Below are 24,138 nucleotides of genomic sequence, written 5' to 3' on the forward strand. Positions count from 1 at the left end.
GTTCATCTTTATTAAGGACAATGGAAGTGAAGTTTGTCACTACTCCTAAATCTAATAAAATCCTCATGGTTAATATTAACCAAGTCATATGAAAGTTGCAAGACCATTTCTTGAAATATCCGTCAATGTGCCATGACTTCTTTGAATGAAGGTAATGGGAGACATGTAAGAGTTTTCTCTCCATGCATGGGCTGATCAGATGGTCCCACACCTGAAAAATCAAAGCATGTTTCGGTTTTAGTAAATTGCATGGTCAAGACTTTAAAGTTTGAAAAGTTTTTGTCTTCTGACCATCGCTTACGGACCGCAAGGCTCATGGCTTACGGTCCGTAAGCAGGGCGCTAAAGGATCAGGTCCGCATGGGTCCTTACGGACCGTAAGGCCCGAAGCTTACGGTCCGTAAGACCGTCGCTGGCGGTAATTTTTTGGACAGCTGCCTGTCCAAAGCTCTTAACCGACTTAAATCGTAAATTTGGTTTCTATGGGCTGCATAGGCTGTTTTTAGACCCTTAGGGACAAATGTAATGATCTTGTATCAACATTAGACTTGCTTGGCTTGATCCAAGAGTCTTGGGTTCACTATAAATAGAGCTTGAGTTTGATCATTTGAACTTGCTCATCTTGGAACCTTGGCTAAACATTCTCTGGAGCTCCTCTGGTCACCAAGTCAAATTCTTAGGCTCTCTAATCCATCTTAGGACTCTTGTAAGTGTCCTTAACCCTCTTTAATCCTTTCTAGCTTAGTTAATTAAGTAAAAGTCAAACCGTCGTAATTAAGGTTTGACTTCGTGATTAAGCATAATATACTTTGTCTAATCACGAATTAAAAGTACCTTTAGGAAGGTAATTAAGTGGGTAACAAACCCTTAAAAGGGTATTTCCAGATTCCCACTCTAAACATACTAATTGTCGAGTCAAAGCTAATTAGAAAAAGTCAACAGAATGCTTATTTTCAAATTAACGCATAATTAGCAATGTAGGTTGTATGTAACCTGTTTGAAAATTAATATAACTTGGTAATAAGTATAAGAGCATGTTCCAACATGTTATCTCGACAATTTTCTGTTTAGACCCGGTTCGGAACCGAAAGTCGCATAGTTTGACTTTCGCTTTGACTTTCAGTTCTGACCCGTTTTAGGCAAGTTTGAATCTGCCTTAGAGCTTCTTTTGAACCTATTAGCATGTTAGTATATCCTCCTGTGATTATACAATGTGGTTCATTAGATATCTAGTTCGTATGCATGTTTCCGCTAAAAGCCCATATGTTGACCATTATGCCCGAATGTCCAAGAATCATAATTTTTGAAAATGTAAAAGGGTAGACACCTTAGTTACTGAAATATAAAGTTGTCCCCAAAATTTGACATCAATTTGAGGTCTAGATTAAGAGTTATGCTCATTAGCGTAATTAGAGGCTTTCTTAGTAAATTATTAGCATAATTAACGCATAGCCTATCTAAACCCGAATTTTTATGCCAAAACTTTATACCCACTGTTATAAAATAGTATTTTGGGAATTTTAAAGATTTTTATTTATTTTTAGGCTAAGCATAACTAGAGGTTCTAAGCTTCTTTCGGCTTATGCCGGTTTTACCCTTTTCGGTCATAAAATGAGTTTTACATAACCTTTTGACCCGAAACCTTTTTCCAACTGATTTGTTATATTAAATATCATACTTTGAGCCTTCTGGAAATATAAAAATATCAGCATTTCTTTTAAAACCCGGAAATGGCTCCAAACCGCCTTTTAGGCATTTTTACGACATAGTATATGTCAAAATAAGATTTTATATAAAAGGCTTAAAACCTACTGATATATTTTATAAAAATATACATTATAACAGTAGCCTAAAGTTGGAAACTCAGATTTTCCATTTTACCCTTTTTAGCCTATGTAAAATTTCTAAAATGCCCTTATGAGGCGTAATTGGCATATAAAAACATTTGGGGCATATTTGGGCATACCTTTCTGATATTACAACATATTTGGTGCATATAATCTCAGGAAACTTGCATATGACTTATATGGTTACTCGTTACGCACTTTCGCGTTCGGATCGGCTTATGTGACTAGTTCACACATATTAGCCGAAGCGGGTCAAACCATATCATCTAAGTCTCAAAATTCAGAATGTATTTAGTTTACCCATATTATACAAGTATCCAAGCTTGTAGGGTCTAAATCACATTCCTCCCCTGTTTTCGCATTCCTCGCGATTAAACCATAATTACTCTTTGACACTAACCGGTCTAAGCTTAGGCTATGTTAAAAGACCCGTTAGGATTCTAATAGGTTATTATAACCTTCGTTCCAGAATAGGAGCCCAGTAAAAGACACGTGCATTTTTGAAATTGTGGTTATACTTGCTCAGGTAAATACTTTTAACTTATTTTCCCTATACGGGCTTGGGGGTACGGTATATAATATACCGCTTGGTCGGGCGGTTGGTTCCATCTCATTAGTAGTTGGGTATTACCAATGGGACCCGTTTAAAATTTAGTGTTGTTTGTTTCTTGTGCCTTTGGGAGCTTAATGACCATGTCCCGGATATCCTTGGCATCATTTTTGGCCACGACCTCGACTGCCGGGTGTAGGCGTACACCCGGTATTTTGTCTATTATTTTAAGGTATTAACGTTGGCTTCCCGCCACGGACTTATACCATGTGGTGTGTCATTTAACCTTAAACCCGACACGACTCGGGCGACCGAACGGTCAACAAACATGTAAATCTTTTACAAGTTTAACTCTGTTTAATTATTCCCAAGTTATAAAAAATGTTTTGTGCCTTGTGCATTTAAAACCAAATTTTCAAATGTTTTCAAAATGAGTCGGTTAAATTGTATTTACCAGTGCAAACTGACGTATTTTCCCCAAAAAGATTAAGTGCAGGTGCTATACGGAATAGGCTGGTTTCTCCTTAGCATCGTAGAGTCTCGCAAGCTTTTGAGATGCTTAATCTGTTGAACAATTTCTTTCTTTTTACTTCGATCCGCCTGTGGATCTATTTTGACTGGTTGTGATACTTGATATTACAATTAATAGTTGAAATAAATCTATTTTCATTTGCTTCCGCTGTGCATTATAATTTGTGTTGTTTGACATATGATGATATCAACTACGTCACGGAATCCCCCACCGGGCCCACCGGTGACACGTGGAAATTAGGGGTGTGACAGGTTGGTATCAGAGCCAACACTGAGTGAATTAAACACTAGCCTTTTGTGTTTAATCTCAGTGCACAAATTTGCACATTCTTCGAGTTCCAAGTCTAGACATTGAACATAGGACAAACTCTGCTTTGTTTTACTTTTTAAGTCTTTTATAATTATATTGTTGTGGTTAACTAAATATTGTATGCAGGTCATCATGCCACCCAGATTCCTTCGAGGTAGAGGCAAAGGACCCGTGACAGGTCATGATCACGAAGCCGGGCCTTCGCACCGGCGAACCCCATCCATTACTATGAGCACCAGCCCGCAAGAGCCCTGGAGACTCTATGTCGAACCAGGAAGGCGATCAGTATCCCTTAGCTCCTCTCCTTCGTACCAACATTCATTTGGGCCCAATTCTGAAAACGAGCCCAATAACCAGCCTCCAGCTTTCATACCTCTCCAAAGATCCAATTCTCACCATTCTTTTGGCAGCCCAACACCCGTCTTCCAAAGCCGGTTTAACCCGGCTAACCTTTTGCCTGAACCCATGGGTTTTAACCCACTCGGACCGGGAGACCACTTTCCAGAGGAGAACGACATGGATGAGGATACTGACCCCGTGGAGCCAGCATCAGGAACGCCGAACCATCCTATCGAGATATCAGATGGGTCATCATTCCATGGATCGCCATATCGTGGTCCAGACAGCTACGAGGAAAGGTTCCGAAACATTGACTGGTACTTCACACCATCTGAACACTCGCATCATGAGCAGCAACAGGATCCTTCAGTGGGTCATCAATTTGTGGCAGTCACGCCACCGCCGCCACCGCCAGTAGAGCCGCAGCAGCCGCCTCCGGAGCCACCAAGGCGAAGAAGGTCTAATGCACGGATGTCCGTGCGAGGTGGAGTTCGGATTGCTACTCCCCAGCCATCTAGTGGCAGCCATTATCCCCCACTTCAGGAGGAAGAAGACCCCTATGATGGTGGTCCGTCAAGCCCCATACCAGATGTCAACTCAGTACCTGTGGTACCACCTCTGGGTTTCGATAACCCGATTCCTGCATATGCTGGGTCAGCGGCGTACAACCCATTTGAGCAGCCGGCACACACCCACTACAACTACAACTACGGTTATGCAGAGGTAGATCCATACCTAGTAGCTCGGGATTACAATGCCCTTCATCCTGAAGGACCATATGGAGGGCCATGGACTACTGGTTACCCGACTTATGGGTACCAGCATCAGCCACCTCCTCCGCCGGTGTATCAGCCGCCTCAGCCACCGATTCAACAGGAAGTCCTTGAGAGGCTGAGCCAAGTTGAACAAGAAGTTCGTGAAGACCGCAAAGAGCGGCAAGGATTTTTCAAGGGGCTGTCAGATTTGCTTAAGGGGAAGTCGAAGAGGAGGGGTCATTGAAAACCCTTGTTACCTATTTGCATTGTAATTCAGTCCCTGCGTGGACTTGTTATTCCAGTATTCAGCTCCTGCGTGAGCTTGTGGTTTGTATTCCGCTCCTGCGTGAGCAAGTTTGGTTAGTTAACCCCTGCGTGGGTTTGTTCTTGTTTCCCGCCCCTGCGTGGGCATTTTCATTTATTTTAGTAGAAGTCCCGTTTGGGCAATAGTAGTACTGTCTTAGAACTATGTGTGAGATGTTTTAATTAAGTTTCTTTATTATGGCATGCATAAATTATGAAAATAAATGAAATATTTAAAAAAAAGGATCTGCCATTATAATTAATTGGTAAAATCTAAAGTGAACCAAGACCTAGCTTTGTAAAACAAAGCCAAGATGGTAGTTCCATAATTAGGTTAAGATCCATAATTAACATCTCAATTTAGGACTGTTCTGCGTTAATTATTAAAAGAATCTTAGAGGTAAAACCTAGCCCTTGTGTTATTAAAACCTGGCCAAGATGGTATAACCCACATAATAGATTCCAATTATTAACATCTAGTATGTTAAAGCTCTTGGCAAACTGTGAATCAGTAAAGTCACACAGGCCATGTATATTTGGGTTAATTTTAAAAATTCCCTTAAATTAATTAACCACTTCTTTGAAAGTGAAGTGCCTGTGGGCAATAATTAAATGTCCTCCGTGACTAAGGACAGTGGTAGCTCATGACTCCCTGTTAATTAATGGTATAGAACTATGATTCGACCTAAAACACCAAGATATTGTAAAATCTTGGTTATTGAAATATCTTTATTGTCCTTGTGACTAGGCCTATGTGCTAATGATTAAAGTATTGTAGGATAATAACATCCTAATGTTTCAATAAATTAACCTAAAATGGCAATTTAAAACTTTGGTTAATAGACATAAAATACTATAAAAGAGCCTTTAAGTAAAACCTTGTCTATTAATTATATGTAGTGTTGAAGCTACATGACTAGATCAGAGGAAGCCAATAGCCATCCGGTTGAGAACCGTGATGATGTAAAGTTCCTAGTAACCAGTGCCGAATTAAAAGCAATTGTAAATGAAGCAGTTGACAAAGCCTTAGCGCGACAGTATAGTGAATTCAGTGAAACCCACAGTAGAACCCTGTCTGCACCTCATGCTAAGCCAAAGAACCATTCTGAGGTTCGCAACAAGCCGCCACCTGCTTCTCCCAAACCTAAGAAAGATGAGGATCGTCATTCCTCCAATGAAAACAGTGTTCACCCTAAAAAGCTTGTGGTTGATGAAACCCCACGTGCTAAAGGCTGCACGTATAAGTATTTTGTGTCATGTAAACCTCGAGAGTTTACAGGGGAGAAAGGGGCAGTTGATTGTATGACATGGCTCGATGAGATTGAGACGGTGGTAGACATTAGTGGATGTGCTGAGAGGGACATGGTGAAGTTTGCATCACAATCCTTCAAAGGTGAGGCGTTGGCTTGGTGGGGAGCATTGATCCAGGCATCTGGGAAAGCTACCTTGTATAGTATGTCATGGGAGCAGTTTGTTGCTCTTATCAAGGAAAACTACTGCCCTCAACATGAGGTTGAGCGTATTGAATCTGAATTCCTATCCTTGGTTATGAAGAACCTTGATTGCCAAGCATACCTCACCAGTTTTAACACCTTATCCAGATTAGTACCTTACCTGGTAACCCCTGAACCAAAAAGGATCGCGCGTTTTATTGGGGGTTTGGCCCCTGAGATCAAGGCCAGTGTGAAGGCCTCGCGACCAGTTACGTTTCGATCTGTCACCGATTTATCTCTGTTACTCACCCAAGATGCAGCGAGGCAGAGGGCTCTAAAAAGTTCGGAATCTGACAAAAGGAAACGGGAAGATGATAACTCTCACAGATCAAGCAAAAGGCATAGGGGAAACCGTGATGGTAAGAAGGGCTCCGAGGCCAGGAAGAATGAGAATCGATCGGGCGATAGGCCCAAGTGTAAGACTTGTCAGAAGCACCATTTTGGGAGGTGCAGGTTTGAACAAGGATCCCAGCCCAAGAAGTGTGGGATTTGCAAGTCCTCTGAACACCGGACTCTTGAATGCAAAAAGATAAAAGATGCAACTTGTTTTAGTTGTAATGAAAAGGGGCACATCAAGACTAACTGCCCGAAGAACGCTAAGAAGGCTGATGAAGGGAAGAAGACCAACGCTAGGGTCTTTCAGATGAATGTTCAGGATGCCATCCAAAATGATAACGTCATAACTGGTACGTTTCTTATTAATGACGTTTTCGCAAGGGTGTTATTTGATTCAGGCGCAGATAAATCTTTTCTGGATAGTAAGTTCTGTGAACTATTAAGATTGCCTGTTAAAACCCTTAGTGCCAAGTATGAGGTAGAGTTAGCAGATGGTACCTTAGAAACAGTTTCCACTGTGTTAGATGGCTGTGCTATATCCATTAGGAACCACTCTTTTCCTCTATCCTTGCTACCCTTCAAGTTAGCTGGTTTCGATGTAGTATTGGGTATGGATTGGTTATCGCATAACCAAGCCCAGATTGTATGCAGTAGAAGGCAAGTAATAATCAAGACTCCATCTGGTGAATCACTCACCATTCAGGGAGATACTCGTCATGGATTGCCTAAGCAGTTATCTATGCTCAAGGCATCCCAATGTTTGAAGAATGGTTGTGTCATCTATATGGCACAGGTAACCATTGATGAACAAAAGCCAAAGATTGAAGATATCCCCGTTATATCTGAATACCCTGAAGTATTTCCAAAAGAACTGCCTGGTTTGCCACCAGACCGACAAGTGGAGTTTAGAATCGATATTATTCCTGGAGCCGCACCGATTGCTAGGGCACCGTATAGACTAGCGCCAACGGAGATGAAGGAATTGAGAACACAGTTAGATGAATTATTGGCTAAAGGTTTCATTAGACCTAGTTCATCTCCTTGGGGAGCACCAATTCTATTTGTCAAGAAGAAAGATGGTTCGATGCGTCTATGTGTCGACTATCGAGAACTCAACAAGGTTACCATTAAAAATAGGTATCCTCTACCCAGGATCGACGATCTATTCGATCAACTTCAAGGGGCAAGCTACTTCTCCAAGATAGATCTGAGATCAGGATATCATCAGTTGAGGGTCAAGGAAGAAGACGTTCATAAGACTGCGTTTAGGACTCGTTATGGCCACTACGAGTTCCTAGTGATGCCTTTCGGGCTCACAAACGCACCTGCCGCATTCATGGATCTCATGAATCGCGTTTGCAAACCTTACTTGGATAAATTCGTCATAGTCTTCATTGACGACATTCTCATTTATTCCAAGAGTAAAGCTGATCACGAGAAACACCTCCGCAGTATTCTAAAGCTGCTTCACCAAGAAAAGCTGTATGCTAAGTTTTCCAAATGTGAGTTTTGGTTGAGAGAAGTCCAATTTCTTGGACACGTGGTCAGTGAGCGTGGTATTCAAGTGGATTCCGCTAAAGTTGAAGCCGTCATGAATTGGCAAGAACCAAAGACACCTACGGAAATTCGCAGTTTCCTAGGTTTAGCTGGATACTACAGGAGATTCATCGAGAATTTCTCAAGAATTGCAGCACCCCTAACTTTGCTGACTCGCAAGAATAGTAAATTCAATTGGGGACCTAAGCAGCAAGAGTCATTCGATACTTTGAAGCAGAAATTGAGTAACGCTCCTGTGTTGACGTTACCTGATGGGATCGATGAATTTGTAGTATATTGTGATGCATCACACACCGGGATGGGTTGTGTGTTAATGCAAAAAGGCAAGGTCATCGCCTACGCGTCACGACAATTGAAAGTGCACGAGAAGAATTACACCACTCATGATTTAGAATTGGGTGCCGTTGTATTTGCACTAAAGTTGTGGAGGCACTACTTATATGGCACAAAATGAGTGATCTATTCTGATCACAAGAGCCTTCAACATTTGTTCAACCAGAAAGAATTGAACATGAGGCAGCGACGATGGATGGAAACTTTAAATGACTATGATTGTGAAATAAGATATCATCCAGGTAAGGCCAATGTAGTCGCAGATGCCCTAAGCAGGAAAGAAAGGATAAAACCAATCCGAATCAATGCCAAAAGCATTGAAGTCAGGAATAGTCTACATGAAAGGTTGTTAGCTGCACAGAAGGAAGCAGTGCTAGAAGCTAATTACCCCAATGAGAACCTAGGAGTGACTGAAGAACAGTTATCCTATGGCAAAGACGGAATCTTGAGATTGAATGGAAGAATATGGGTTCCTATTTATGGAGGTCTTCGTGACGTCATCCTTAAGGAAGCCCACAGTTCTAAATATTCCGTCCATCCTGGAGCGGATAAGATGTACCAGGATGTGAAGGCAAATTATTGGTGGATAGGCTTGAAGAAGTCTATAGCCACCCATGTGGCTAAATGTCTGACGTGCGCTCAAGTTAAAGCTGAGCATCAGAAACCGTCAGGTTTGTTGCAACAGCCTGAAATTCCCACCTGGAAATGGGAGATGGTAACGATGGATTTTATAACCAAGTTGCCTAAAACACCAAAGGGAAATGATACCATTTGGGTGATAGTGGATCGACTGACTAAGTCAGCTCATTTCCTACCCATTAGAGAAACTTTCAGTTCTGACATGTTAGCCCAATTATATATGGATAAGATAGTAGCTCTGCATGGCGTACCGGTATCCATCATCTCTGATCGAGATACCAGATATACATCTCACTTCTGGAAAAGTTTCCAAAAGTCTCTAGGGTCGCAGCTAAATTTTAGTACGGCTTATCATCCTCAGACGGATGGGCAAAGTGAGCGTACTATTCAAACCCTAGAGGACATGCTTCGTGCATGTGTGATAGACCTAGGAGGAAGTTGGGATAGACACCTTCCTCTAATAGAGTTCTCATACAATAATAGCTACCACTCCAGCATTAAGGCTGCGCCTTTTGAGGCTCTATACGGTCGGAAATGCAGAACGCCCATTTGCTGGGCTGAGGTCGGAGATGTTCAAGTATCAGGACCTGAGTTAGTCCTGGAAACGACTGACAAAATTACCCAAATCACTGAGCATCTAAAAGCTGCCCGTGATAGGCAGAAAAGCTATGCCGATGGTAAGCGAAAGTCCCTCAAATTTAAGGTTGGCGATAAAGTTTTGCTCAAAGTGTCTCCTTGGAAAGGGGTAATGAGATTTGGCAAGAAAGGTAAGTTAAGCCCAAGATACATTGGACCATTCGAAATCATCGAATGTGTAGGATCAGTGGCTTATAAGTTGAACTTACCAGAAGAGCTTAGTGGTATTCACAATGTGTTCCACATCTGCAATTTGAAGAAATGTCTGGCTGACGAATCGCTAGTCATCCCGCATACAGATGTGCATATTGATGAAAACTTGAAGTTTATAGAAAAACCTGTGTCGATTGAGGACCGACAGGTAAAGAAGCTTCGGAGGAAGCATGTGCCCATTGTCAAGGTCAAATGGGAGGGCCGCAGAGGTCCTGATTATACATGGGAATTAGAGTCCACGATGAAGGAGAAATACCCTCAGTTATTTCAATAAAAATCTCGAGGTCAAGATTTCTTTTAAGGGGGTGAGGATGTGACACCTCGAAAATTCCTGTCCAATTAAATAAAGACACGTGTCCTCTGTGACAGACATGTCAGAGAAACCGGATTTAATAAAGAGATATGTGGTAGGACTTATTTAAAAAGGGGCGTCATGTATTTTAATTACCGCTGAACGACCCAAGGGCGACATGTTATTAAATCACCTCTGAGCGACCCGACATTTTATAAATCCCAAGATCCTTAAATCAGTTTATGATCATCTCGTACAATAACCGGTTGTTCTCGATAAATAAAGTTCATCTTTATTAAGGACAATGGAAGTGAAGTTTGTCACTACTCCTAAATCTAATAAAATCCTCATGGTTAATATTAACCAAGTCATATGAAAGTTGCAAGACCATTTCTTGAAATATCCGTCAATGTGCCATGACTTCTTTAATGAAGGTAATGGGAGACATGTAAGAGTTTTCTCTCCATGCATGGGCTGATCAGATGGTCCCACACCTGAAAAATCAAAGCATGTTTCGGTTTTAGTAAATTGCATGGTCAAGACTTTAAAGTTTGAAAAGTTTTTGTCTTCTGACCATCGCTTACGGACCGCAAGGCTCATGGCTTACGGTCCGTAAGCAGGGCGCTAAAGGATCAGGTCCGCATGGGTCCTTACGGACCGTAAGGCCCGAAGCTTACGGTCCGTAAGACCGTCGCTGGCAGTAATTTTTTGGACAGCTGCCTGTCCAAAGCTCTTAACCGACTTAAATCGTAAATTTGGTTTCTATGGGCTGCATAGGCTGTTTTTAGACCCTTAGGGACAAATGTAATGATCTTGTATCAACATTAGACTTGCTTGGCTTGATCCAAGAGTCTTGGGTTCACTATAAATAGAGCTTGAGTTTGATCATTTGAACTTGCTCATCTTGGAACCTTGGCTAAACATTCTCTGGAGCTCCTCTGGTCACCAAGTCAAATTCTTAGGCTCTCTAATCCATCTTAGGACTCTTGTAAGTGTCCTTAACCCTCTTTAATCCTTTCTAGCTTAGTTAATTAAGTAAAAGTCAAACCGTCGTAATTAAGGTTTGACTTCGTGATTAAGCATAATATACTTTGTCTAATCACGAATTAAAAGTACCTTTAGGAAGGTAATTAAGTGGGTAACAAACCCTTAAAAGGGTATTTCCAGATTCCCACTCTAAACATACTAATTGTCGAGTCAAAGCTAATTAGAAAAAGTCAACAGAATGCTTATTTTCAAATTAACGCATAATTAGCAATGTAGGTTGTATGTAACCTGTTTGAAAATTAATATAACTTGGTAATAAGTATAAGAGCATGTTCCAACATGTTCATCTCGACAATTTTCTGTTTAGACCCGGTTCGGAACCGAAAGTCGCATAGTTTGACTTTCGCTTTGACTTTCAGTTCTGACCCGTTTTAGGCAAGTTTGAATCTGCCTTAGAGCTTCTTTTGAACCTATTAACATGTTAGTATATCCTCCTGTGATTATACAATGTGGTTCATTAGATATCTAGTTCGTATGCATGTTTCCGCTAAAAGCCCATATGTTGACCATTATGCCCGAATGTCCAAGAATCATAATTTTTGAAAATGTAAAAGGGTAGACACCTTAGTTACTGAAATATAAAGTTGTCCCCAAAATTTGACATCAATTTGAGGTCTAGATTAAGAGTTATGCTCATTAGCGTAATTAGAGGCTTTCTTAGTAAATTATTAGCATAATTAACGCATAGCCTATCTAAACCCGAATTTTTATGCCAAAACTTTATACCCACTGTTATAAAATAGTATTTTGGGAATTTTAAAGATTTTTATTTATTTTTAGGCTAAGCATAACTAGAGGTTCTAAGCTTCTTTCGGCTTATGCCGGTTTTACCCTTTTCGGTCATAAAATGAGTTTTACATAACCTTTTGACCCGAAACCTTTTTCCAACTGATTTGTTATATTAAATATCATACTTTGAGCCTTCTGGAAATATAAAAATATCAGCATTTCTTTTAAAACCCGGAAATGGCTCCAAACCGCCTTTTAGGCATTTTTACGACATAGTATATGTCAAAATAAGATTTTATATAAAAGGCTTAAAACCTACTGATATATTTTATAAAAATATACATTATAACAGTAGCCTAAAGTTGGAAACTCAGATTTTCCATTTTACCCTTTTTAGCCTATGTAAAATTTCTAAAATGCCCTTATGAGGCGTAATTGGCATATAAAAACATTTGGGGCATATTTGGGCATACCTTTCTGATATTACAACATATTTGGTGCATATAATCTCAGGAAACTTGCATATGACTTATATGGTTACTCGTTACGCACTTTCGCGTTCGGATCGGCTTATGTGACTAGTTCACACATATTAGCCGAAGCGGGTCAAACCATATCATCTAAGTCTCAAAATTCAGAATGTATTTAGTTTACCCATATTATACAAGTATCCAAGCTTGTAGGGTCTAAATCACATTCCTCCCCTGTTTTCGCATTCCTCGCGATTAAACCATAATTACTCTTTGACACTAACCGGTCTAAGCTTAGGCTATGTTAAAAGACCCGTTAGGATTCTAATAGGTTATTATAACCTTCGTTCCAGAATAGGAGCCCAGTAAAAGACACGTGCATTTTTGAAATTGTGGTTATACTTGCTCAGGTAAATACTTTTAACTTATTTTCCCTATACGGGCTTGGGGGTACGGTATATAATATACCGCTTGGTCGGGCGGTTGGTTCCATCTCATTAGTAGTTGGGTATTACCAATGGGACCCGTTTAAAATTTAGTGTTGTTTGTTTCTTGTGCCTTTGGGAGCTTAATGACCATGTCCCGGATATCCTTGGCATCATTTTTGGCCACGACCTCGACTGCCGGGTGTAGGCGTACACCCGGTATTTTGTCTATTATTTTAAGGTATTAACGTTGGCTTCCCGCCACGGACTTATACCATGTGGTGTGTCATTTAACCTTAAACCCGACACGACTCGGGCGACCGAACGGTCAACAAACATGTAAATCTTTTACAAGTTTAACTCTGTTTAATTATTCCCAAGTTATAAAAAATGTTTTGTGCCTTGTGCATTTAAAACCAAATTTTCAAATGTTTTCAAAATGAGTCGGTTAAATTGTATTTACCAGTGCAAACTGACGTATTTTCCCCAAAAAGATTAAGTGCAGGTGCTATACGGAATAGGCTGGTTTCTCCTTAGCATCGTAGAGTCTCGCAAGCTTTTGAGATGCTTAATCTGTTGAACAATTTCTTTCTTTTTACTTCGATCCGCCTGTGGATCTATTTTGACTGGTTGTGATACTTGATATTACAATTAATAGTTGAAATAAATCTATTTTCATTTGCTTCCGCTGTGCATTATAATTTGTGTTGTTTGACATATGATGATATCAACTACGTCACGGAATCCCCCACCGGGCCCACCGGTGACACGTGGAAATTAGGGGTGTGACAATAGGGTTTCAAGTTTTCAATATGTTTATATATAAGGTTTATTATTTATTATTTCTTAATATAATCAAATGAACACAGACGAATGTAACCGAACATATTATCGAACGTTCACGAATGTAGTCGAACGAACGAGACCTATGTTCATGTTCGTTCGCTAAGCTAACCGAACGAATTTTTTTGTTCGTGTTCGTTCGTTAAGCTAATTGAACGAACATAAACGAACTTCCCACCGAACGGTTCACGAAGTGTTCGCTGAACGTTCGGTTCGTTTACAGCCCTACGTTGTGCCGCCACAAGAGCAGAACTCTCTGGCGTAAAGACACAGTGAGACGAAAATTCGGGTGGGCTCAGGATATAGAGCCGGACGCCTCTGCAAGGGCATGTAGATTGATGTTGGAGATGAAGAAGAAAAAGAAAAAGAAGATGAAGTCGACTGACGACGGGCCAATGGGAAGCCCCATTTACCCGCTTTGGGTTGTCACCATACAAGCCCAACAAGAGTTTACCTTGCCCACTAAGGTTATCGTTATGAGCGGGAAAAAGGACCAGAGGAGGCAGGCAACATTTAATGCTTGATGGAAAGAGGATCTCTCGCTGGAAACGTACTTCTTCGCCGGAAACATTTAATGAGACTCTGATCTTACCGTTGGGGGTCAGACACGTGTCTGAGCCCCCCAAAGACCATCAGAACCCGTTGGATTGTCTCACCAAAATATCTCACATGAAAGATAAGGCTTGGTGGTTATATAAGAGGGAAGAACGATGATCACAGGGACATGAGGTATCTCATTAACTCCACTCTCATTTACTACTCCCACATTTACTTCCGACCAATATTCCCACACATTTATCACACAAACCATATTTATTAGATTCACACCTTAGAGGAAGCATCCCGGTGATCATACTCATCGGGACAAACTCCTCAACTCTTCCGGCAAGTTTACTTATTCTCACGCCGGAGCTTGGTCACGGATCCCCCCTCCGGGGCCCTCCGTGGCGAGGCTAATGGTTTGTTCTTTTGCAGCAACGAAGATAAAGGCTCTTGACGTCAGCGAAGATCCATCTAACATAACCACGAGATTTGAGTATTCGACATCGACGATGATAACGCATCGATGACTTTTAGGCTGATGGTGGAGATGAATACGAAGACAACGACAAATAGAGCTTGCGGATTGATGGTTGTGATGTTGAAAATGTATGTTTTTTTTTCTTCTTTTGTGAAAATATGGGGTGCCATAAGAACAATTTGGGATGTTGTATGGAAGGATAATGTAGATTATGAGAGTAATATGAGAAATACGGAAATAAAGTAAAAGACTGTCGTGTAATAATTTAATAATTTATATAACATTAAATTAAAAGGTCGGTGCCCTCTTTCTCATTTTGACAAAATTGCACTCTGAACTTTTCTAAATTAATCAAAGTCACCTTTTAAATTTCTAATTTGATAAAAACCAACTTTCTAGCTTGACAAAAATAATCCTCCTACTTTTTAACTTTTTATAAAAGACCCTTATACTTTCTAACTTCTTATTTACCCTCAAACTTTTGATACGTAAACCATTCTACCCCCAAACTTTGCTATAATATCAAAGGTAACCCTCTAACTTTGTAAATATTACTTTGACCCCATCAAGTTTTCAAAGTTTTAAACTTACCCTAAAACTAATTTCTACGTTTTTATTTTTATGGGCGTGTCGGTATAAATTCGAGTTCGTCTATGCTTTAACGTAATTTTTGTTAGAAAACGAGTCAGGTCAATTATACTATGTTCATTTTGAGTTGGACTACGTTTTCATGTCACTTTTATCTGAAAACACATCGGGTCAAATTTAGAACATTTTGGTTTGACTGTATAATGAGTTATCATACGTTTTGACGTAAATTTAGTTCGGAAACGAGTTTGATCGATTGTAGTTTATACGTTATCATTTCGCGTACAACGTCGCCGCAACGCGCGACATGTAAAAAAACTAGTGTTTTCTATAAGTATAAGAAAAATGCATGAATTTACTTTAAATACGGAAAATATAATAAAAAATTATACAAGTGAACATATATTATTTTAATTTGAGAACTTTTGTTATAAAACTAATGTCTTTTACCACATTTTTTTAAAACTACAAGATAGTTATTACATTCTTTTGTTTCTAATATAGCATGTTACCATTGATAAAATAACCACTTCGTTTTAATAATACAAACCACAATCAAACTATAACCCATTAGCCATTAAGAGTTTATAACTATAATGTTAAGTGTCAAGTGAATAGACAAAGTGGTTATGTCATTGGCAATCTCTTGCTTTTCTATACAACTTTCTATCAACCTTTCCAACCTCTAGGAAGGAACAAGATATCGTCATGGCCAACAACGATCTCATCCCTTTTGTGAAAGGTGGTTGCGTTTTTACTCTCTTATGATGCACTAGGAACTAGAGATGAGCTCGGAACCAATCGGTACCGAAAATACTCGATGCGGTACGGTTCGGTACCGGTATTTGAGGGTAAAACCGGTACCAAACCAGTATCGAAAACTTCAAAAGTCGGTGGCGAATGGATACCGAAAATGTTTCAGTTCTGTAAAATTGATATCGGTACTGATTCAGTACCGGTATCCAGTACCATTTGCTCATCTCTATTAGGAATTACCATACCCTACATTAAATGCCATTTTAGTCCCTGTGGTTTGGGTCATTTTGCTTGTTTAGTTCAAAGGTTTCATTTTTCACATGTGGGTCCAAAAAGGTTTCACCGTTGCCATTTTAGTCCACTGGGTTAACTTCATCCATTTTTTCTGTTAACGAGAAGGCAAATTCAGTCATTTTATATGGTCGAATTGCCTTTCTAGTTAACAGAATTACATATAAATTGATCGAATTGACATTCTCGTTAACAGAAAAAATGGATGAAATTAACCCAGTTGACTAAAATGGCAACGGTGAAATCTTTTTAGACCCACAAGTGAAAAATGAAACATTTAGACTAAACTAGCAAAATAGCGCAAACCACAGGGACTAAAATGGTATTTAACTCTAAAATATATGTAAAAGTATTAGAATTTGAAATAAAATTTGTCACACAACAACAAGGGCTGTTCAAAAAGCTCGCGGCTCGGAGCTCGCTCGAAGCTCGCTCGGATTTAGCTTGGAAAAATCTCGCTCGATTTGGCTCGGTTTAAAAGTGAGCCGAGCCGGCTCGGCTCGGTTAGAAAGTGAGCCTAGCTCGGCTCAGCTCGTAACGAGCCGAGCTGGCTCGGTTCGGCTCGCTTTGTAGCTCGGCTCGGTTTAGCTCGAATTATTTTACTTATAATAAGTTTTAATTTAATATACATTATAATATATTACAAAAAAACTGATTATTATTTACATGTATATAGGTTTGTAATTTGATATTTATGGCATATCTGAAGATTGATTACCATACTAATGAACTAATATTGTATTTTATTGAAAATAAAACTTATTTTGCGTTGTTAAACTTGATTTTGGTTTGAATTGTATTAGGTTGAACTTATTTTGAATATATATTCTTTTAAATTATTGAATAATATTTTAGGCTATTAAATTTTAAGAGGTATATATTAGTTTTTTTTATAAAATCGAGCCAAACCAAGCCGAGCCAAGCTAGGTCGGTTTAAAACCAAGCCGAGCCCGAGCTTAGATTTTCAGCTCGGTTTCAAATCCGAGCCGAGCCAACTCGGTTTATAATCAAGCCGAGCCCGAACTTAGCCTGGCTCGGCTCAGCTCATGAACAGCCCTAACAACAACCAAAAACAAGTAGATTATATTGCAAGGTAAAGAAAAAAATAAAATAAAGGGCCTTTGTGATTGATTGGTCACACCACTCTTATATTTACTCTTCATCTCCTTCATTCACCAGTCTCTTTCCCTGCATCTTCTCTTTCTCTTTCTCTTGTTTCTCCCCCTTCATATTGTCTTTCATTTACAGATTCTTTCTCTCTCTCTCTTCATACCAGGTATCTCTCTCTCTCTCTCTTGTTATTGTCACCCATCAACAGAATATCCCCCCTTACTTTCATCTATGCTATCTATACTTACAATTTCACATGGGGTTTGCTTCAACTCAACTGGGTTCTTGCTACTTTATAATGAATCTAATGTTTCTTCATGCAACTTTAAATTGACAGGATTTCAACAGGTTTTTTGCTGATAAAATCTCTATTTTGACAATGGGTTCTGAGTATTTCAAAGAACATGATGATGGGATTGCTTCCAATCCGGTGGGTTCACAGTCATCCGGGTCGGGTCATTGGTTGAGTGAACCGGGTTTTAAAGAATCCATGGGTGGATTGAAGAAGAGTTCATCATTGGAAATATGTGGTAAAGTTTAAAGTTTGAAACTTTATGTTGAAGTTTTGGTTGAAAGATCTTGTTTGGGATCAATCATTAACCCATGTGTTAATCTTGTTTTTTTTTTTTTAAATCTTTTGAAAGGCATGTGTTAATCTTGATGCCAATAGGGTGTTTGGTTATTATTTTTCTTTTTTAAGAAAAAAGTGATTATTGTGCTTTCAAGTTGGGTACAAAATGATGATGATTTTAGGGTTGTTTTACAAGCTAATCTTTTTATATTCACAATTTGCCAAACACTCAAATAAGTGATTATTATATTAATTTTGGTAGAATTGGTTATCTAATTCTCTTGGTTTTAAAAAGAGAAGCGCACAAAAGCGAGGTCTAAAACCGAGCCAGGAGCAAAAGCGCATTGCTTTTCATACCCGAAGCGCAAATTATTATATAATTTTTTGTATTATTTTGTATACGTTTCTAGCATCACATGCCTAATACTTAGACAAAAATAAACTTTATATATGCTTTAATATTAAAATGAAATACATGTACAACCTTAAAAGCATGTTGTAGTTGTACACTGCTACACAAAAATGTTGGAAACACATGAGGCGCACGCCTCAAGGTCAACTTTTTGCCAAAAAAAGCGCGTCTCAGGTGCGCTTTTTGTAAAACGTGCGCCTTGTGTAGGCTCAGGCGCGCTTTTTTAAACCAAGCTGATTCAGAGTATTCCATATCACACAATCATTTTTTAATACCCAATGCCAAACGCCTCCCAAATCGAAGATTTCAATGCTTTAGGATAATTTATTTAGAAGTCACACCGTATTTGATCATCGGAACCTGGTGTCACTTGTTTAGAAGTTGTACAAATTTTGAAATTTTGGATTTAAGTATGAATTTTAAAGTTGTATATTGAGCAGTAAAGTGATTCAGGTGAGTCCAAGAGTTCATCAAATGGTCAAAAAACAGTACAAGTGCAAACTGCTTTCACTTTGCAGTCTGCTCCACAAGTGCTTGGAGGTCATCTTGAGCTCGGGTTTGGTCAGCCCGCCGTGGTAATAACTAATAACTAATAATCATGTTTATTTATATGATTGCGATTAGTAGTCATTAGTGTTTATACGATTATACATTTTTGGCAGGTATGTAGCGCGTATCCTTATGGGGATCAATATTATGGCATGCTCTCTGCTTACGGACCTCAAACTGCGGTGTGTACTTTCTTTGAGAAGTTATCAAAGAATTTATTAAGCACTCAAAAGTAACACGCGTTTATTATTTTTGTCGCCCCTCGCTTTTGATCATTCAGGGTCGGGTTATGCTGCCTTTGAACTTAAGCACTGATGATGGACCTATATATGTGAATGCAAAGCAGTATCAAGCTATTATTAGACGCAGACGATCCCGTGCGAAGGCAGAAATGGCCAAAAAGGCTACGAAAAGTCGCAAGGTGTGTTGATAATGTGAAATGACCTTTTTACCCTCAAAACTATCCGTGTTTCATAAAGTTTGATGTTCATTTGGACATTTTTTTTGGCAGCCATATCTGCACCTGTCACGCCATCTCCATGCAAAACGCAGGCCGAGAGGCTGCGGGGGCCGCTTCCTAAACACTAAAGAGACGACGGACAAGGGTAAAACTGGAATTTTGGATTCAAAACTGACGGATCATCCAACCGGTTCTCAGAGATCCGAGGTTTTACAATCTGATCACGAAACAAACGGTGGTAGGTCCTACATGTCGGGATCAGAGGTGACAAGCATGTTCTCCATGGGAGACCTCAACCATTTCCCTATTGCGAATCTTTCGGTTGCTTCCCTTTCGGACATGATGGTGTCTGGTATGCAGAACAAATGGGTTGCAGCGGGTGCCGGAAGCGGTATCCGCTGCAACATGACAACGTGAAGGTGTATGGGGTCTGATGTGTGTACACATCAGGCCCCATTTTTAGGTAGTCAAACACGACTGGGTCGGTCCCGCTGTTTGGCTATGGCAAATCATCCTTGGCTTTTGTGTTAAGGTTTTCTCTAGCTTTAATTCCCCTTTGAGAATTGGTTAGAGATGATGAAAAACCTTGATACATATGATGTACAATCATTTCTTGTACATGTGTTTGTTTTATTTTATATTTAAGACTAATAACAATGTGTTGTTTGAATAAACTAACCTTGAAACTCTGTTTTCAAGGTATGTATCATGTGACCTTTGACTTCCAAACATTTGGGAAATGCAAGGTGTTCTGTTTTGATGTCTTTTTAATTAATTATGCACATGTTGGTTATAACGAAATCCCCCCTGGGGTAGTTTTGTAAACTGACATGACTATTCTTTTTGGCTAATACATCTTAAAACTTATTTTAACACCCTCCTAAGTATAGGACTCGTATACATTATACGAGTCGTGTTTTTCTTACGGGAACGTTGCTATACGACTTGAACACCTAATCACTTAGGAGCACCTTTATTAAACACATAGACACCGCTAGACTGACTACAAACTCTTTCTTATCATTATTTTCTTATATTAGTAATATATATATATATATACACATATTTTTTAAGTAGAAACTGTGAGACTCACTCACATAACATAATTGTATGTAATGTATATAGCGCTAGGTTCATTTGTGAACAACCCTTTGATTGTGAACTAATCTTAGCCTTTGATCATTAATACACAAGTGTAAATCAATGGTTGGGACTTGGGATTTGATGATGAAAATACACTAGTGTATTTTATGATTTGATGATGTAAATCAATTATCAGGATTTGTTCACTCAATTCACAAATACACTAGTGTTCACTCTAAAACCTCACCATATATATATTCAACATTAAAAAATGTAAGATAACTTTTTGTTTGAACGGAAAATTTGGATCACTGATGGACTACTCGAGTATCATCGTGTCACCAACAGAACCATCCGATTATATCCATCTCTGCTAGGCATAATGCATATATACCAATTCAAGAGGAAAGCCAATAACGAATGGGGCAATGGGCAAAATGTAAGATAACTAATTTTTGAAAAAATAATATTCTTTTTAACCTACCACAAATTCATACCAACAATAATAACCTTATCTATACTCTCCTCCAACATTCCACAAACCAAAATCCAAAATGTCTGCAACAGCTTCTTCATCATTAATCTCCATTACCACCACTCCAAACACATCTTCTAAACTACACTCCCTCAAAACCCTAATTTCCATCCCCAAATCCCCCTTCAAAACCCCGAATTTCTCTCTCAATTTCAACCCCAATCACTTAACTCTCTCCACACTAACTCGATCCACTTCCCCATCATACCAAACAACTCAAATTCAACAAACCCCAGAAGCCGAATTATCCGAATTATCAGAAATTGAAGAAGAATTAGAAAACGACGACGTATTTGAAGAAGATGACGAGGAAAGTGAACCGGAATCGCCGGAAGCCGGGAAGCTTTACGTCGGAAACCTGCCGTACGCGATTACGTCAGCAGAATTGGCACAAATATTTGGGGAAGCTGGTGATGTTGATGCTGTAGAGGTATTGTGTTTGATTAATGTTAATGTTTACGATTAACCTTCTGTTAGTAACAATAAATGATAATGTTTGTGTTGGATCAGATTGTTTACGATAGGGTTACGGACAGAAGTAGGGGGTTTGCGTTTATTACAATGGCGAGTGTGCAAGAAGCTAAAGAAGCCATTAGAATGTTTAATGGATCTGTAAGTGCTTACTTACTTCTGTGGTCTTGTATGAATATCGTTAGTTGGGTTGGCCAAACTGGCCGGTTTTCACATTAAAAGGCGGTTCGGTTTACATAGCTGGTTCGAAGTTCCAAACCGTAAACAATTAAACTGTTAAAACCAAACCGTGAAGCGGACCATACATATGTTTCAAACAGGCCAAACCAGCCGACTTTCTTTGGTTTCGGCGGTTCAGTCGGTTTTGGCGGTTTACAAACACCACTAGTATAAAAAATGATTACCCCTTAGAATTTATCTATGTTGTTAAAAGACCAAGGCGCATAAGGCCAGCCCGGAGCCTAGGCGCTTAAAAAGCGAAGGCTTTTTTAAGCTAGGCAAGTGGTATAATATAGCTTTTTTAGAAGTTTTAGGCTACTTTAGGTTGTTTTAGGTTGATTCCAGGCCTATTTAGGGGTTTCAGGCGATTTTTTGGCCGAAATTTGGCCTGAATCTACGCCTGGCTCGCCTGAAAGGGTGCAACGCTAAGGCTGCGCTTCTGCGCGTAGGCGCACGCGTTGAGAGCTTTTGACAACATAGAAATTTGTAAGTCCTTGTAGAAATAACTTAGTCTCGATCTTAAATTGGTGATAAGATCCTCATAAATTATGCATTTGAGAATAATGGTCTTTGACTTTTATGTCAAAAGTCAAAGCAATTCCTGTTTCGTACATTCAAACTTGAACTACTGCATCAAAAATCACAATCTGGGCCTGATTATTATGATGATAATTTGCAGCAAATTGGTGGCAGAACCGTGAAGGTAAACTTCCCGGAGGTGCCTAGAGGGGGCGAGAGGGAAGTTATGGGCCCGAAAATTAGAAAAAGTAACAGAGATTTTATTGAAAGCCCGTATAAGATCTACGCAGGTAACCTTAGCTGGATTATAACTTCGGAGAAACTTAAAGACGCTTTTGCTGATCAGCCCGGTCTATTGAGTGCAAAGGTCATCTATGAGAAACAGTCGGGCCGGTCTCGAGGTTTTGGGTTTGTCACTTTTGGCTCACCCGAGGCTGCAGAGTATGCACTTAATGCCATGAATGGAGTGGTTAGTTTCAAAACTCGATTATATGTGTTAATAGTGGCGGTTTCAACTTGTTTACTTATAAATCGGTCAACTTGGGTATGGGTTATATTTTTATTTCTAACGGTGTAAATTAAAAATTTTAAGTAAAAAGACAACTGTTAAAAAGTCATCCAAATGTGTAGTTTTAATTTTTTAACGATTTAACTTCATAAATATGTTATTATAAGACTCGTTGTTTTTAGTGTAAATTGAAACAATTACATACTGCAAGATATAGGTCGCTATACCACGTATATTTTAACCATTTAACATGACGGAATTCTAGGGCTGGCATATCGTGTCAGACACGACCTGATAAGACACAAACACGAACCTGATAATAAACAGGTTACCCGAACATGACCTGTTAAGACACGAAAAACTTACAAGGGTATCATACAACCTGTTAAGACATGAACATGACCTGTTAAGACACGAACACGCCCTGTAGGGGTGGAGTCTAGGGCTGGCATATCTTGTCAGAGACGACCTGTTAAGACACAAACACGATAAGACACGGACACAAAATGACAAAATAGGTAAATACGAACACGACACGAATATTAACAGGCCTTATCGTGTCGACCTGTTTAAGACACGAAACCTGTTAAGGGTCAAACATGAACCTATAAAGGTCGTGTTGTTTCGTCTCCGTGTCTGAAATTGCCAGCCCTATAGAATTGTTATGTCTTACCAGAGTAAGCAATTTGTTGCACTAAATAACATAAAATGGTACATGTGTTGCATTTAGTGGTTACACATGCATACTTTTGTAAGAAATTGCAAATACTGGTAAAAAGTGAATGTTTCCGGGTCAACCCGTACTTAAAGTACCCATTTTGCCTACAATAGCCTGTGACATTGGACTTATGTTTCTTCATACTAAAGTCTTTTTTGTGAATAGGAGGTGGAGGGGCGGCCTTTGCGACTGAATTTGGCTGCAGGAAATGCCGATACGTCTCGTTCACCACAATCAGGAACAAGTTCTGAGATCAATGCTGGCGCCGGGAGTGAGATCCTTTCGAGCATTAGCTCCTCATTAGGCGAAAATCTGTAGTTGGGTAGATTTTCTATCTTTTATTGAAGGGACATGAGACAGAGAGACACCCACACAAGTTTTGTGCAAGAGATCAACATTTGTATGCGTTTCGACATGTATTTTAGGTTTTATTTTTGACGGCAAAATGATATTATTGAACATGAAACTAGCAAGATGCTAGATGAAGTATATAGTATTGGAAGTATTCGTTTAGTTTGTGAGAATGCTTATAAATCTTTGTACTTGTATTCTAGCGTGTTAATCATCTTAGACAGTGAGAGATAGTGAAGCACCTTTTTTAAATATATCGGAAGTAGAGAGATGAACATAAAACCAGTTAACCGAACAAGTTTCTAAGAACCGAACCGAAATCACACTAA

The 24,138-nt window shown here is 39.4% G+C and overlaps 3 protein-coding genes across 3 annotated transcripts; all 3 read left to right on the forward strand.

Moving 5' to 3' along the window:
• Positions 1-3,369: 3,369 nt before the first annotated feature.
• Positions 3,370-4,575, forward strand: LOC110901061 (leucine-rich repeat extensin-like protein 5). Its single transcript, XM_022147915.1, has one exon. The coding sequence runs from the start codon at positions 3,370-3,372 to the stop codon at positions 4,573-4,575; it is 1,206 nt and encodes a 401-aa protein (XP_022003607.1).
• A 12,848-nt stretch (positions 4,576-17,423) lies between these two features.
• On the forward strand, positions 17,424-20,176 carry LOC110898203 (nuclear transcription factor Y subunit A-2). The gene is made up of 6 exons (XM_022144960.2): positions 17,424-17,579; positions 17,751-17,943; positions 18,850-18,971; positions 19,059-19,127; positions 19,226-19,366; positions 19,457-20,176. Exons 2-6 carry the CDS (start codon positions 17,793-17,795, stop codon positions 19,820-19,822), a joined length of 849 nt encoding a protein of 282 aa, XP_022000652.1. The 5' UTR covers positions 17,424-17,579; positions 17,751-17,792; the 3' UTR covers positions 19,823-20,176.
• Positions 20,177-20,975: 799 nt separating this feature from the next.
• LOC110898202 (33 kDa ribonucleoprotein, chloroplastic) lies at positions 20,976-24,020 on the forward strand. The gene is made up of 4 exons (XM_022144959.2): positions 20,976-21,453; positions 21,534-21,635; positions 22,393-22,701; positions 23,624-24,020. The coding sequence occupies exons 1-4, from the start codon at positions 21,043-21,045 to the stop codon at positions 23,774-23,776; spliced, it is 975 nt and encodes a 324-aa protein (XP_022000651.1). The 5' UTR covers positions 20,976-21,042; the 3' UTR covers positions 23,777-24,020.
• Positions 24,021-24,138: the final 118 nt, after the last annotated feature.

The sequence above is a fragment of the Helianthus annuus genome, chromosome 13 (assembly GCF_002127325.2).
Source record: "Helianthus annuus cultivar XRQ/B chromosome 13, HanXRQr2.0-SUNRISE, whole genome shotgun sequence".
NCBI classification, from domain to species: Eukaryota; Viridiplantae; Streptophyta; class Magnoliopsida; order Asterales; family Asteraceae; genus Helianthus; species Helianthus annuus.

Coding starts and splice junctions, on each gene's coding strand:
- LOC110901061 (XM_022147915.1), top strand. CDS start 3,370: ATGCCACCCAGATTCCTTCGAGGTAGAGGCAAAGGACCCGTGACAGGT.
- LOC110898202 (XM_022144959.2), top strand. CDS start 21,043: ATGTCTGCAACAGCTTCTTCATCATTAATCTCCATTACCACCACTCCA. Junction 21,636..22,392: donor TTAGAATGTTTAATGGATCT/GTAAGTGCTTAC, acceptor GATAATTTGCAG/CAAATTGGTGGCAGAACCGT. Junction 22,702..23,623: donor TTAATGCCATGAATGGAGTG/GTTAGTTTCAAA, acceptor TTTTGTGAATAG/GAGGTGGAGGGGCGGCCTTT.
- LOC110898203 (XM_022144960.2), top strand. CDS start 17,793: ATGGGTTCTGAGTATTTCAAAGAACATGATGATGGGATTGCTTCCAAT. Junction 19,128..19,225: donor CTTACGGACCTCAAACTGCG/GTGTGTACTTTC, acceptor TTGATCATTCAG/GGTCGGGTTATGCTGCCTTT. Junction 19,367..19,456: donor AGGCTACGAAAAGTCGCAAG/GTGTGTTGATAA, acceptor TTTTTTTGGCAG/CCATATCTGCACCTGTCACG.